General features: G+C 38.7%; 1 protein-coding gene across 2 annotated transcripts in view; it reads left to right on the forward strand.

Annotated features, from left to right (window-relative positions):
* The window catches only part of LOC130905853 (PH and SEC7 domain-containing protein 1), a 39,141-nt gene that overhangs the window by 3,123 nt on the left and 21,145 nt on the right, over positions 1-14,873 (forward strand). The window contains exons 2-8 of one of the 2 annotated variants that reach the window (XM_057819590.1): positions 518-643; positions 738-795; positions 7,446-7,857; positions 13,408-13,492; positions 13,602-13,830; positions 14,251-14,455; positions 14,555-14,748. In XM_057819590.1, the coding sequence (XP_057675573.1) occupies positions 7,504-7,857; positions 13,408-13,492; positions 13,602-13,830; positions 14,251-14,455; positions 14,555-14,748 (1,067 nt within the window). In that variant the 5' untranslated portion in view covers positions 518-643; positions 738-795; positions 7,446-7,503. Of the gene's footprint in view, positions 1-517; positions 644-737; positions 796-7,445; positions 7,858-13,407; positions 13,493-13,601; positions 13,831-14,250; positions 14,749-14,873 lie in introns of both variants that reach the window. The other variant, XM_057819589.1, reaches the window with a different exon arrangement.

Below are 14,873 nucleotides of genomic sequence, written 5' to 3' on the forward strand. Positions count from 1 at the left end.
CGGACTACTCGGTGGTCAACGATATATATTTTTATCTTGTCATTCCACTAAAATATAGTATTATATTGGCTAGCCCTAAACATAATAATTTATATACAAATTCTTGCGGACCCCCAAGTTGAGGCTCGCGTCCCTGGATGGATACCCGGACTCCATTTTGTAAAACACTGATCTAAAAGACTGTTGATAGCTTTCTATGCACCGAATCTGGATAGACACCTTCTGGTTTTGCCACATCACGATTACTTTGAGTGTTGTTTAAAGGAATGAAGCCCAGCCACTCCCCTCACGTGACCTTTGTGTGTGGTTGTATGTGTGTGGCGTTGTATAAATAGTGTGCATGTATGCGAGCTTGCGTTCAAACCCTGAAGGCGTAGGCTGAACCTCTCAGGTGTCTTTTCACCCAAGTCGTTTGCCAATCACAATAAGCTCTTTCTTCTTCTTTGCATCTTTCACCCTCCTCCTAACTCTTCTTTTTCCTCCGCCCCCAACCCCACCCTCTCGCAAATATCTGCAGCGACGACACGGAAAAGTTTAATCAAGTAAACCCCAAATGTGTCCCACGTGGGAGAGAGATCAACCGCAGTCATGCCGGTCAGTGCAAAGAGAGCAGCCTTGCAGTTAGTTTGTGGATCCACAGCAGGTAAAAAAGAGAAGACAGCTTGTTGATTCGATGTTTTTACTCTTCGAAAGTGTGTAAGAAGCCATGTCTTATTTGTTGTCCCTCCTCCCACAAGACGAAAACCTCAGAAGCTGGCTGATCATATGATGCTGCTTTCACGAACCCGCAGGGTGGTAAGTCATGCTTTAACTCCTCGAAAAGAAAATCCTTCTAATGAGATGTTTCCTGGCTGATGTTTACCACACAACTAATAATAGTTTAGACTATAGTAGAAAATAAATGTTGTAAAGTACTTTCATTTTAGCTGCTGTTCCTCTTTTGTTCCGACACACTGTCAGTATGTTAAAGTATTTGACTTTATGAATATTTTTTAATTGTCATCCTGAGCTTTCATAGTGCAGTAGTAAGACTTTCAAACTTGCACTCATGGAGTACACTCTTGGAGTAGTTTTTTGTTAAATTTCTCAATACATGACACACAATGGACTTTCACAGTTGGACCACATCCAGAGTGTTTAATACTTCACATGGGGCTAAATAAAGAAGAACTTTAGAAACTTCTCTAAGTATAAAACATCGCAGTTCTACCTATTGCCACTTAACTGTTCAAGTCCCCCAACTTTTCCGATCGATCAGGTCCGATCACGTCATTTTCAAAGTATCGGAATCGGCAAAAAATATCAGCCATGCCTTTTTTAAATATATATATATATTTTTTAATTAAATCGTTTTCTAATTGTATTTAACATTGCAGACATAATATGTTACACCCATCCAGAGTCTTTAGTTTTGGCTTAAGGTAGGGTTATCAAATTTATCCCTATAACGGCGGTAATTAATTTTAAAAAAAATGTATCACGTTAAAATATTTAATGCAATTAATGCATGCACTGCACGACTCACGCATTGTCGCGCTCAATCTGTAATGGCGCCGTTTTACCTATACAGAGAGATAAAAGGCAGCGTAAAATGAGTAGAGTGAATTTTGGCAGCCTTTGGAGCCTTTTTTTAATTGGCTAAAGCCTTACAATCCCTCTCCCTACGATTAGAGATATCATGGGAAGCAATGTGGGGAAGCAAGGTAGCAATTAATCTTTTTCTTAACACCTTATGTTGTTTCCCAACGCAGAGAAGATATATCAATTGGTAACACTACGCACAGTCATGGTTCCACTTTCCATCATGCATTTGGGCATGGCTACAGTACATTTACTGAAAGCTCAACAAATACACTAGATTGCAATATTCAGTCACAATATACAAAGTCACAAATCTTTCTATCCGTGGATCCCTCTCACAGAAAGAATGTTAATAATGTAAATGTCATCTTGAGGATTTATTGTCATAATAAACAAATACAGTACTTATGTACTGTATGTTGAATGTATATATTCGTCCGAGTTTTCTTCGTTTTTTTCTTAATGCATTGCCAAAATGTATATGATCGGGAAAAATTATCGGGAATGATTGGAATTGAATCGGGAGCAAAAAAAAAAGCAATCGGATCGGGAAATATCGGGATCAGCAGATACTCAAACTAAAACGATCGGGATCGGATCGGGAGCAAAAAAACATGATCGGAACAACCCTATATAGCACTATTCTTCTGTCTGGCTCACTGCCCACTGAGCGACATTGCTGAAGTGATTGAAGTGGACCATCGTAGAAACAAAATTACACTTGTTGGCTCTTCACCGCACACCAATCATTTGAGCCCTGTACATACATTGGTGTGCTCCCATGGAAACACGTCAGTTGTTGTTTTGAGGCTCTATATATATAACATACATGTAGTCTAATGTTTTTATTTTTATTTATTGAATTATAAAAGTGACAGTCAAATGACAGATAATGGGTGACCCTAATGAGAGATTAGATATTTTTAAAGGCTGTCCGCAATGATCGATCGACCCATTCATAAAGCACTTATTTGCATTTCGGACATACCGTAGGTGTTTTTTAAAAAATTCCAAACAATGATTATAACTAGTTACACCCACTTCTCTTTTTCCCCCCAAACACAGCACTTACCCTAATGTAAAAAGCTCTTAGTGCACCATGACAGGAACTGAGACGCAAGTGCACACAGGAAATGCGGTCAAGGTTTCGCCCGGATGTTGGTTGCTTGACGTTGGAGGGGTGTAATAAGAGGAAGTTACAGGGGGAATTAATTGAACATTGGCAAGTTTGGCAACAGGGGCTGTCTGTCAGTTTTTTGGATGACCTTAGCGAGCACTGCCCTTGCTTTTGTATTGACAACATGTATGCCAGTGATTTTTTTTGAGCGCGCAGTGTAGCAATAAGATGTCTAAAACCAATTTGCTATCCACAACACATGCCACTGCATTTACGTAATCTCACTAGCACGTGTACAGGGCCTGAGATCCCCCCAAACTTAAAAATAAATAAATAAATAAATAAAATAAAATACACATATGTGTATAAATGTGTACATACCGTCATTTTTGGACTATAAGACGCTACTTTTTTCCCTCGTTTAGAATCCTGCGGTTTATAATCCAGTGCGGCTTAATTGTTGATTTATTTGGGTTAATAGGTAATGCTTTTTTTGACAGTGGCATCATAATTACAACATGACACTAGCATGGGCATTACTGAAGGCTTTTGACAGATGTCATTAAGATGTTATCCGGCACATTATGGCACTAACTCCATTTATGTCCAGCTCGGATCTTTTACATCCATTCAGAAGTGAGATATTTTGCCGGATGACATTAAATAACATCTGTTATACGGTTAAGTAGTCATTAATGCTCATGACAGTGTCTTGTCATAATTACGATTTTCCTATGACTGTCTTATGGCACCACTGTCAAATAAAGTGTTACCAAATACCAAAACTAGCAATTAATGAAACAACTGGAACAGTAACTGAAGAAATAACACAGAACATGAATTTAAATTGTTACTTACATTTGTAGCGCTATAATGCATGCTAGAAAGCATGTTGGATGACAACAGTGTTGATAGCAGGTGGCAGCAGAGGTTGACTGCCAAATTAAGCTTCATGAAGCAAAGAAGCTTTACAGCTAATTGGTTCAAAGCTTCATGGTGGTTCATTTGATGTTCAGACAGTCTTATGATGCTTCTGTCAAACTGTTACAGGTTAATAGCTTTTGGTGTAAATATCCCATAATACAGTGAGGACAGCTGCGGTTTATAGTCCAGTGCGGCTTATCTATGAACAAATGTTGTTTTCGTTTGAAATTTGGTGGATGGCGGCTAATAGTCAGGTGCGGCTTATGGTCCAAAAATTACAGTACATACCTGTACATATTGCATACATCCATAATCCGAAACTTTGTTTCACAGTCTTCTGTTTCAGGACAATCAGGATTACTGAAATAATTTCTTTTTGTTAGATGCCGCAATCATAAAGAGAATTTCATATTTTTTCCGAGGTCAAACGTTTACATACACAAAAAGTACTATGTCTTTAAAGAATACTGGCTCCTAATAGATTAACTGACAACATGTGAATTAATTGACGGCACACTTTGGGATGTATTTAAAGCCACACTCTACTTCCTTGTTTGAAATCATGGGAAATACAAAAGAAATTTGCCAAGAAATCAAAGAGAGAATCACAAAGTTCCACAAGTTTGGTTTCCATCCTTGGGTGCAATTTCCAGATGCTTGAAGGTGCCACGTTCATCTGTTCAACCAATTACATGCAAGTACAAACACCATGGGAATGTCCAGCCATCACACTGCTCAGGAAAGGAGACAGGTTCTGTGTCCCAGAGGAAATTGCTTTGGTCTGAAATGTATGGAACAACTTCGGAACAAAAGCTAAAATCTTGTCAAGATGCTGGAATAGGCAAGGCAAATTTCTTTATATAGCACAATTCAACACAAGGCAATTCAAAGTGCTTTACATCACATGAAGATCATAAAAATCACATTAAATCAGTAGAACGTAAAAACAAAGACAATCCAAACAGGAAATAAAATTATACATAAATATCGCATTTAATCACAAATCGAATAAGAAAAAATAAAAATAAAAAATACTAATACTACTAATAATAATTGAAATCAGCAATGGAGATAAAGCATAAGAGGAATAGAAAGCAAAAAGATTGAAATATATAGTTATGGATATGCTGTGCTAAACAAGAGCATTTTTAGCCCTGATTTAAGGGAGCTAACGGTTTGAGCATACTTCAGACCTTCAGGTAACCTGTTCCAGAGGTGAGGAGCATAATAACTAAATGCTGCTCACCCTGCTTGGTTCTTGTTCTTGGAACATACAGGAGACCGGTTCCAGATTACCTTCGGGGTCTAGATGTTTCATAGGAATCTAACAAATCAAGCATGTGTTTTGGTCTAAGGCCATTAAGTGTTTTGTAGAGGAGCAGTAGTATTTTATAGTCTATCCTTTAACTCAATGGAAGCCAGTGTAACGATTCAAAACCGGTGTAATGTGGTCCAGTTTCCTTGTATTTGTGAGGACTCTGGCTGCAGCATTCTGTACTAGCTGCAGCTTCCCGACTGATTTTTTATCAAGACCTGTAAATATACCGTTGCAATAGTCCAATCTGCTGAAAATGAATGCATGCATACGTTTTTCCATGTCTTGTTGAGTCAGAAACCCTTTAATTCTGGCTATATCTTTTAGGTGGTAATAAGCAGGCTTAATGACGGACATTAGATGGCTATCAAATTTTAGGTCTGAGTCAATAATTACGCCAAGATTTCTGACTTGATTTGTAGCTGTAAGTGACAATGTGCTAAGGTGCCTGCTTATCTTTGACCTTTTCTTTTTTGGCCCGAAAATGATCACTTCTGTCTTCTCCACATTTAACTGGAGAAAATTCTGGTACATCCATTCATTGATTTGATGAATGCATTTACTCGGGGAGACTAAGGGACTATAATCATGTGGGGACACAGAAATGTAAAGTTGTGTGTCATTTGCATAGGTGTGATAGGAGATGCCATACTGTTACATAATCTGAGCTAGGGGAAGCATATAGATGTTAAATAAGAGTGGTCCAAGAATTGACCCTTGAGGGACTCCACGCGTGAATTTGGTTCGTTCTGACTGATGGTTTCCGATTGACACAAAGAAATCCCTATAATGTAATTAAAATGGTAAAAAAGTGAAACCACTCCTGCAAAGACGTAAACTGAAAGGCTACTCACCAAAAATTAAGCCATTACCCCTAAAGAAACATAAAAAAAAAAACAAGATAACATCTTGCATAAAGGCACCAAGACAAAGGTCTTAACCTTTGCAGACATTTCCTGTGGTCTGATGATGGAGCTGTTTGGCCGTAATAATCAACATTACATCTGGAAGAAAAAGAGGGAAAGCTTGCAGACCTGAGAACACCATACCAATAATAAACTAGTGCTGCAACGATTAATCGATTAACTCGAGTATTCGATTAGAAAAAAAGATTGGAATTGAATTTTGCTGCTTCAGTTATTCGTTTAAAGTGGCGTTGTAATGGTTTATTTTGAAAGTGTTTGCATTTAGTGTTATTGATTTGGGTGGATACACTGCATTCTAGTCCACCTCATTTCACATGGCTGAATCCAGGTACTTCCAGTTAACACCAACATAAGCTAAGTTTTTGTTTGAGCAAATGTTTTTTTTAATGCATTCTCAATTTAGTTTCTAGATATATTTAGCCTATTTTTGTGGGAATACGTATGTGTTTGAACCATTTGTTAAGAGCATTGTAGAAAACTTAGCATTTTATAGCATTCAAAGTAGATCCTCATTTAATTTTTATACCGTTTGAGGCTCAGCTCAGGTAATTTAATTTTTCATGTTCCTTATCTGATTACTCGATTATTCGAACTAATGGTTTATCGATTAATCGACTACTAAAATAATCGATCTGCAGCACTATAATGAACCAAGCATACTGCCAAATTATTCAAAAAATGGCTGGAGGATATAACAAAGTCACTGTTTTAGAGTTGCCATCACAAACCCTGATTTGAATCCCATCGAACATTTATTGGCAAATCTGAAAATGCTTGTGCAAGCAAGGCGACCAAAAAACCTGACTCGGTTCCAACAGTTCTATCAAGTGGAATAGGCCAGGATTCCGCCAGGGTACTATCAGAAGGTTGTGGAAGGTTAACCAAAATGTTTAAACCAAGTCATACAGTTCAAAGAAAATTCTACTCGATAGTCTGTACTCAAGAAATGTATGTAAACTTTTGAGCTAGAAGAAAATAATATAAAATTCTTCAAGAAATTGTCTAATAATTGTGGCATTTAACAAAATTAAATAATTTACTCAAGTTGCTCTTCAAGGGAAAAACAACTCCTAGTATAAATGACCTTCATGTAAAAGATGGTTGCTCAAAGTATTTAAGTATGCAAATGATGAACTTCATAAACTTCTGATAATGGAGAATGTTTAAGCAAAACATGACAACTTACGGACGTACAAGCAATTCCCCCACCATTGTCAGACAGTCAAAAAGTATGATTATCTTTACAAGGTTGAACATTTTCAGCCCCTGAAATTTAGTTCAGTTGTTTTATCCTGTAGTTATAGCCGAAAACCTTTAAATTCAATACATAAGTATCAAGTTTGCTTCACGTGCTTCCCTTAGTTGCATAACACCTCTCTGCCAGTCACATGGATAGCCGTGATACAGAATCACTGTTTATTTTCTCATCAACAACATTGTGAATAGCTTTAAATGGCCATTTGATATAGACTGCCTCCCTAAGGGAGATTGTTATAACTATTTTTATCCCGTGGATGCTTTTAACTGAATGTATGGTTTTGTGCATCATTTAGAAAATGTCACATGTTCTTTTTGATGGCAGATCTGTGAGGGGCACATCTGTATTGCCTAAGAGGAAGTGTCCTGGGGAGGAGACTCCGATGGAGGAGGACTGTCTGGGCTCCCTGCACTTGAATTTGACTGATTCCGGCCCTTGGCGGACTCATGATCATCAGCACTTGAACGGCGAGGGGAAGGGTGATGTAAATGAGGCAATATGGCTGCCGCGAACCGTGAGCTGCAGCCCTGTCGCAGCCGCGCTCTCCTTCGCCACAGCGCAATGGGCAATTCCTGACGCTGCTACTACAGAGAGGCCGTCTTTTGCTACAGACTGCGACTCTGTGGATGATATTTTTTCATTGTTGCACAATTCTTTTCATGCTGATGAATTGGAGCGCAAAGAGGAACATGATGGCACTGACTCATCAGTGAAGTCAACGGGAAATGACTTCAAGGTAGGGTAACACTCTATAGCGTTTAGTACATTTAACCTAAGAGCGGGTTGAAAGAGGTGTTTTACAGTCAATAATGCAGCATTGATGGACACTGTCACAGCTAAAAATGCTATTTTTGTAAGAACAATTCACATTTTCTCTTTATAGAATCGGTGTCCAATTACAACTATACTTTAGACTGAATGGGAAACGTGATTAGAAATACAGTATTAGAACCGTTTTACTAAAACCAGATACTTCACACAGTGTAAAATAAGATATAACACATTCTGAAACCCCTGGCAAAAATTATGGAAACACCAGTTGTTAGGAAATTTGGTGGATGTTTATTCAGTTGTTTTATTGTGTCATAAGTAGGGCTGTCAAAATTATCGCGTTAACGCGCGGTAATTAATTTTTTAAATTAATCACGTTAAAATATTTGATGCAATTAAAGCACATGTCCCGCTCAGACAGTATTCTGCCTTTTGGGCAGTTTTACAGCAAGGCTTTTTACGCTGTCTAACAGCGAACTCTTGTGGTCGCTTTGCGACATGGTTTATTGTTGTCTTGCCAGTTCAATATGGCTGCAGGACGTCTCGGGCTGACGCCTACGTTGTAATGTTGTGCTTATATGATCCTTGGACAAGATTTGTCCGCAAGTATGGTTGTTGTGAATAATGCACATATTATGTTAGTAAGGGAAATGTTATATTTTTTGTATGAGACGCTTTTTGTTTGTTTTGTGAACCTGACCTACTTATGACACCCGTGCTAAGCTAACGTTGTTTCTAATGCAATGCTTGTGTAATTTTTTTTTGTAGTTTTACGACGGTCTAAAGAGGACAATGGTTTGAGGCCATTTTATTAATAAATCAGATGAAAAAGAAAGAAGTCTGATTATTATGGCGTCGTTCACTAGCTGTCTAGCTTTGGAAAAAGTAGACGCTTCGGAGTGAGGACAGCATAGACAGATTTAAATGACAGTAGAGTGAAATGCCCACAACAGTCCTTATGTACCGTATGTTGAATGTATATATCCATCTTGTCACTTATCTTTCCATTCCAACAATTTATTTCACAGAATATATATATAATTTACAGAAAAATATGGCATATTTTATAAATGGTTAGAATTGCGATTAATTGCGATTAATTACGATTAATTAATTTTTAAGCTGTAATTAACTCGATTAAAAATTTTAATCGTTTGACAGCCCTAGTCATAAGAAAACAAACCATTGACCTGACACAAAACCTTTGTTATTTCAAATAGAGAGTTTCTGGATTTTACAAACACTAAAAGAAATCAGGAGAAAAAAATTATGGTTGTCAGTAACGATTACATTTACAGAACAAACAGAGGAAAAAAATTATGGAATCCCTCAACTCATAGAAAAGAATTATGGAATCATTAAATTCTTGGAAAACAAATACAGACTAATTCAGTTATGAGCGAAAAAAATATGGAATGATCAAGCTAACAATTAATACTTTGTTGGATAACCTCTGGCTTTTTGTAGCAGCAAGTCATGTTTTTTAAAGGGAACCACAGCCAGAAAGACTTGTAATTCTTAAAAGGTAAATGTTAATGTAAGTTAAAATAATTTGCTATTGAAACCCCTCTTAATGTTTTCGTTTTTACAGCATTTTAAAAATTTGTTTAACTAGTAGGTTGCCATAGTTGTTGATGATGCATGCATTCTGGGCGATGATGTCACTGGGCAGCGCTGCCGTACTTCCACAGTGTCACTCATTAGCTTCATAAACATGTAGTCGGTTCTGCCCTTCCAATTTGAACCCGAGCGGAAAAGTGATGAGCAGGACAGCACTGTAGATATTTCACAAAACAAGCAGCAAAAGCAATTGAATGAAGGTCTCCAGCGGGATTCGAACCCGAATTTCCCGTGCGACAGACAAGCGCGTGGACCACAGGACTATACTTGCGCGTGACGATGATTTTCCTTAAACCAATCGTAACCAACATGCGTTGTCTGTCTGGTAAAATCGGAAAGGGAAACGCAACTGAAAAGAAAGTGCGGCTGGCTTGACCACGGAATTAGAAAACGCAGCTCACTTCAGATGGCAAGCAGACAACAATAACATAGGGATTGCGTAAAAGGGTTTATTGAACACACACACACACAAAAAAAATTACGGGATCGCGAAAAGGGAGACACAAAAAGGGTCAGTGACATTATATACAAACTGTCAAATGGCAGCAAGTCAATTTCTTGGCAAGGCGCCTAGGATCGGTTTAAAGACACTGCTGATGAGCTGGAATTTGATACTGGTACGACGTTGGGAACTCATCCCACAGCTCTTACAAAACAATCTGACTAGCAGCAGAATGTGACAAAATCATGCCAGTCGTCATACTAGCTTCGCTTGTTTGCTAGCACAGCTATTCTCCCAGTCCAGCCCAACCACATCATCACCCCCTGTGTGCATTGTGTGCGTAAAACATGGTGCCATCCATAGGTCAAAACATGTACTAAATATTATAGATTTTTAAGTCAACAGCAATAATATATGTGTTTCTAATAACATATTAAAGAGAACAGTTGTGGCTTATTAGAGCCTCCAAGTCTTTAAATCAGACGTTCCCTTTAATGAGTGCCAAACAGTACTGTTCTTTAGTTTGTTCTAAGTTTCTTTGATTGCTGTTGCCAGATCAGTGTCATGGACCGCTTTTTTCAAATTCCACCACAGATTTTCAATTAAATTGAGATCTGGATTATTTGAAGGTCATGAGATTGACTTTACATGTGTGTGTTTTCACAGTTTTTGCTTGAAGATTGACTTTATCATCCCCAAACATCCTTTCAACTGATGGTCATAAGAAGCATGTTCAGATTGTCAACATAAACCTGTGCATGAATTGAAGATGTAACATCACCCATTTCCCCAATGCGTTTCCTGGACATGCATCCCCATGTCATCACAAAGTGGGGAAACTTTCATGTCTTCTTTCGCCATTTGTCTTCCTAAATCTCATTGGAAGAGCACCAAACAAAAATTCCAGCGTCATCACGTCACTCAATGCAGAGTCGGGATTCATCGCTGAATAATTAGGACTTTCATTATCACAATTAAACAACTGTGTGAACATCCCGGGAAACTGGTTATTTACTGAGAGAATTTTTGCCAGGGGCTGTAGTTGCAATACAGTGATCCCTCACTACTTCGTGCTTCAAACTTCCCAGTCCATCGCGGATATTTTTTCAATTAAAAAAAAAAATGCAGATGAGCTGTCCCGAGCCTATTGCATAGTCTGAGGGGCCATTTACATGGCGACTCTCCGAGAATACGAAAAATGTCAAATTTGCATTTGCGTCTCCATTTGAGCAATGTCGCGATTCCGCATGAAAACGATGTAGTATTCATGCCAGGCCCTAGGGGGCAGTGCAGATTTACTGGGCGACAGAGAATGATGCACTTTGACCCCACCAAGCTCCCTCAGCCCAGAAAAAAATATGCCTGCCCACTCGAAGCAATGTAATTTTTCTTTTGTTCAAAAAGGCACACAAATTGAAACGTTCAACATATTTAATTTAAAAATATTATTTAAACAGTAAATTAAAGCCGACATTCCGCCATATTTGCTGTTTTTAATGTTTAGTAGCACCGCTGCGCACGCCCTCAACCCCCCGCAATCGGATTCTTCCACTTTGGAGGCAGGATTCAGAATTTTTCGTCTTCGCCTTCCGTCTTCGCCGACATCATATGCACGCGAGGCGAGTCCGCAACTCAGTCATTGCGTCTTTGTGTCGCAGTCGCCATGTAAACTGCCCCTCAGTCTCCCTCCCTCCCGTCGTCCCCCTGCTCTTTGTTCATCAGGCGTGCACTGGAGTTGCTTATTAAAGTTAACAATGATTGACAGATGTTTGGGTTTGATGTTGTCAGAGACACGAACTTCAAAGCGCCACATGCGTCAATCATTGTTTAACTTGTTAAACAGTTGCTGTGGCAACTCATTGTGTGTAAGTGAGCAGCTTGAGCGGATTTGAGTGTACTCACTCAATGAAGCATTTAATTAAGCCAAGCATTTTTCTATTACTTTATTCTTTTTTAAAAATAATTCAGTGAAACAGTCACATGTTTAAAACTTAACTCATAATTATTACATTTGAAGTGCTCAAAAACACTTCATTAAAATGTATACATTATACAATATATACATTAAAAAATGTAAGTTATACTTTGGGAAAAAATGAAAAAAAAAGTCTTATATGTATCTCTTTTCAATGCCAAATCTAAATAAATACACTGAACACGCATACAAAAAAAAAATGTTTTCTTCGATCTTGGTGTGCTACTTCACGGTTTTTCACCTATCACGGCGGGTTCTGGTCCCCGCTAACTGCAAAAAACTAGGGATCACTGTATGTGTATTTTCTCAAAATTTTGTTTATTTTCAAAAGGATCTACAAATAAACTCGTTTAAATTTTTTGTCCTAAAGTTATTGACACTTTACCCAGATTGTAATCCAAAATGCAAACAGTGAAAAACAGTCGCAAAATATCCCAGAGACATCCGCTTTTGGGTGGGCTTACCCATGTTTACCGATATCAGCTGCCAAATGCAAAACACCGGTTGGCAGGGTGAAGCCGCCAACTTTCAATAAATGATAAAAGTTGTTGTTGCCAAGGACTTTTGAAAAGCAATTACTTAACCAAATTTAACTGGATTTCTAACAACTTTGCTGTTTTGAAAGCTCGTCAAATCCAAAATTTGAATGTCATTTTCTAATAGTTAACTGTCTGGTTTTAGAGAAATGGATATTTGCTTAAATGCAGCTGTTACTTAAGACATTTGCATATTTTCATTGGATTTCATCATTTTTTTATTGGAGCTGGTCTTGCACGCTATTATAACAAGGAAAGTAATTTATCCTCCTTGAAAAATAAAAGTTAATAAAGTACTTAGTAAATAATCAAGTTTCCTGGCTGTTGCTTGGAAACGTGATGCATCAGCTCCCTCTTCAGGTTTTCTATTGCGTTAATAAATAAGCCTGGTGGACTCTTAAGGGCGATCTTTGATCTCAATGATGACAATAGACGTCGAATCAGCTGTGAATTTAAATTAGTTTGTCACTGGCTGTTTAAACATCCATTCTATTTGGACTTGGACAATCAATGACAGATTAATATTATTCTTTTTAAAAGTTTTTTTGGCTTGCTGTCTTGCTGGAAGATCCAGCTATAACCAAGCTTTAGTGTGAGTTTTTCATCCAAGCTTTGATGGTTACATGTAGCTAAAATGATAATCGAGGACTTTAATATCATTCAGTGTAAACAACAGACATAATACAGTCAATACCTCTCTAACTGTGTCAAAAAAGAGCATTATTATGCATCTCTGCTGGTGGGTAAACGGTGGATGTTTATTAAGTGCAGCAATGTGAGAGATTGCATCGCCACCTCAGTTGTTACCCATTCGTAATGCGGATCTCGGAGTAGTTTGGTAGGGGGAATGAATATCACGGAAAGAGCCCCATTTGCCGCGTCTCATATTGCATCCGCAGTCACATGTTGTGCATGATCGATGACCCGTGTTTCAATTTTTAGCCATGTGATGCTGCAGTGGGACAGCAACCGACGACGCAACAAAGGGAACATTCAACGCATCAGCTCTTAGACAACAGTCATATCGGTACGCATCATGCAAAGGCTCAATTACTTGCAAAAAAATATGAATCATACTTCGCTTTTACCTGTTGGGTGGGACACAAAAGCATGATTTCTATCCTTTTTTGACACAGCGGTCGCCTTAAAGTCTGACTCAGAGGAAAAGGAGGAGGACTGTGTCATGTCCGTAGCATTTAGTACAACTGTGGATTCACGCCCAGAAGAACAACCACAGGACAAAATGGATGCGCTTAAGACTGGATGCGGCGACTCATCTGGAGGCCAAACTTCATTTCAAGGTCCCAAGTTGGTGGATGGGAGCCAAGTGGTTAGTGGTTCTGAGGGATGCATCTCCAACACTGTGTGAGTATTTAATCGTGATCATCTCTTTCGCTTGTATTTTGTACTCTGATAGTACTGGGTGGTAGTTTTTTTGTTGGTTTTTTTTTTCCAACCCACAAAAATTCCCCCCACCCTCACAATGACCTATTTTGATATCTCCCATCCCATTCCTGGAATTTGAATTACTTGTTCTCATACCAAACAGGCTTTTTTTATTCTGCAAGATTTTTGTGTGTGTTTATAACAGTTTATAACACGGACAAAATAATGCTTTTTGTGTGTTATAAATGGGCACAATGTCCATATAGCTGCCAATTTGAGGCTTATTGGTGCGTTTGGGGCCCTAACACTGTGGCTTAACTAGCATACAGATAGTTTCCTATGCCTTGTGCGAGTTTATTACATGTTATCTGTATTGCATGTGATTTTTTTTTTTTTTAGGACGGAATCCACAGAACCAAAACAAACTGCAGGAACCCCAAGTCAAAAGGTTCAAGCAGCTGATGTTGGCGAGAAAGAACCACAAATGGACAGCAGGTCGCTCCCAAAACACTGTGAAAACTCTGTTCACTTGGGACAGCCTCAAAGTCCAGATGCATCACACACTTCAATCCAGCCCGTTGACTCTGTTGTTGTAAAGCAAAAGGTTGAAACCGAGCCATGGCACCAGAATCAAACGTCCCAGTGCGCCACTTCCTTAGTACCTAAGGATTGCAATAATCAGTCCCGATTGTCCACTGCTCAGGAGGTCGCAAGCACCCTAAAAGGATCTGGGCAGGTACTCGTGGCAAATGGCGAGCCAAGCATAACCGTGGAGTCTACGACAACTTGTATGAATGGAGGCGATATGGACCGAGAGAAGGTGTGTCGACTCGCTAAGCAGCTCTTTCAGCTTGACGGGATCGAGCGACTAGATGTGGTCAAGCACCTTGACAAAGAGTAAGAAAAACATGTGCATCACAGTCTTACTTTTTGGGTCTTTCCAAAATTTGAACAGAGTTTATGGGCCACCCTTCAAATTTTCAATTATCAAATGTAATTATGTCACTGTCAGTGTAAGCTAG

Source organism: Corythoichthys intestinalis, chromosome 17, assembly GCF_030265065.1.
Source record: "Corythoichthys intestinalis isolate RoL2023-P3 chromosome 17, ASM3026506v1, whole genome shotgun sequence".
Taxonomy (NCBI): Eukaryota; Metazoa; Chordata; class Actinopteri; order Syngnathiformes; family Syngnathidae; genus Corythoichthys; species Corythoichthys intestinalis.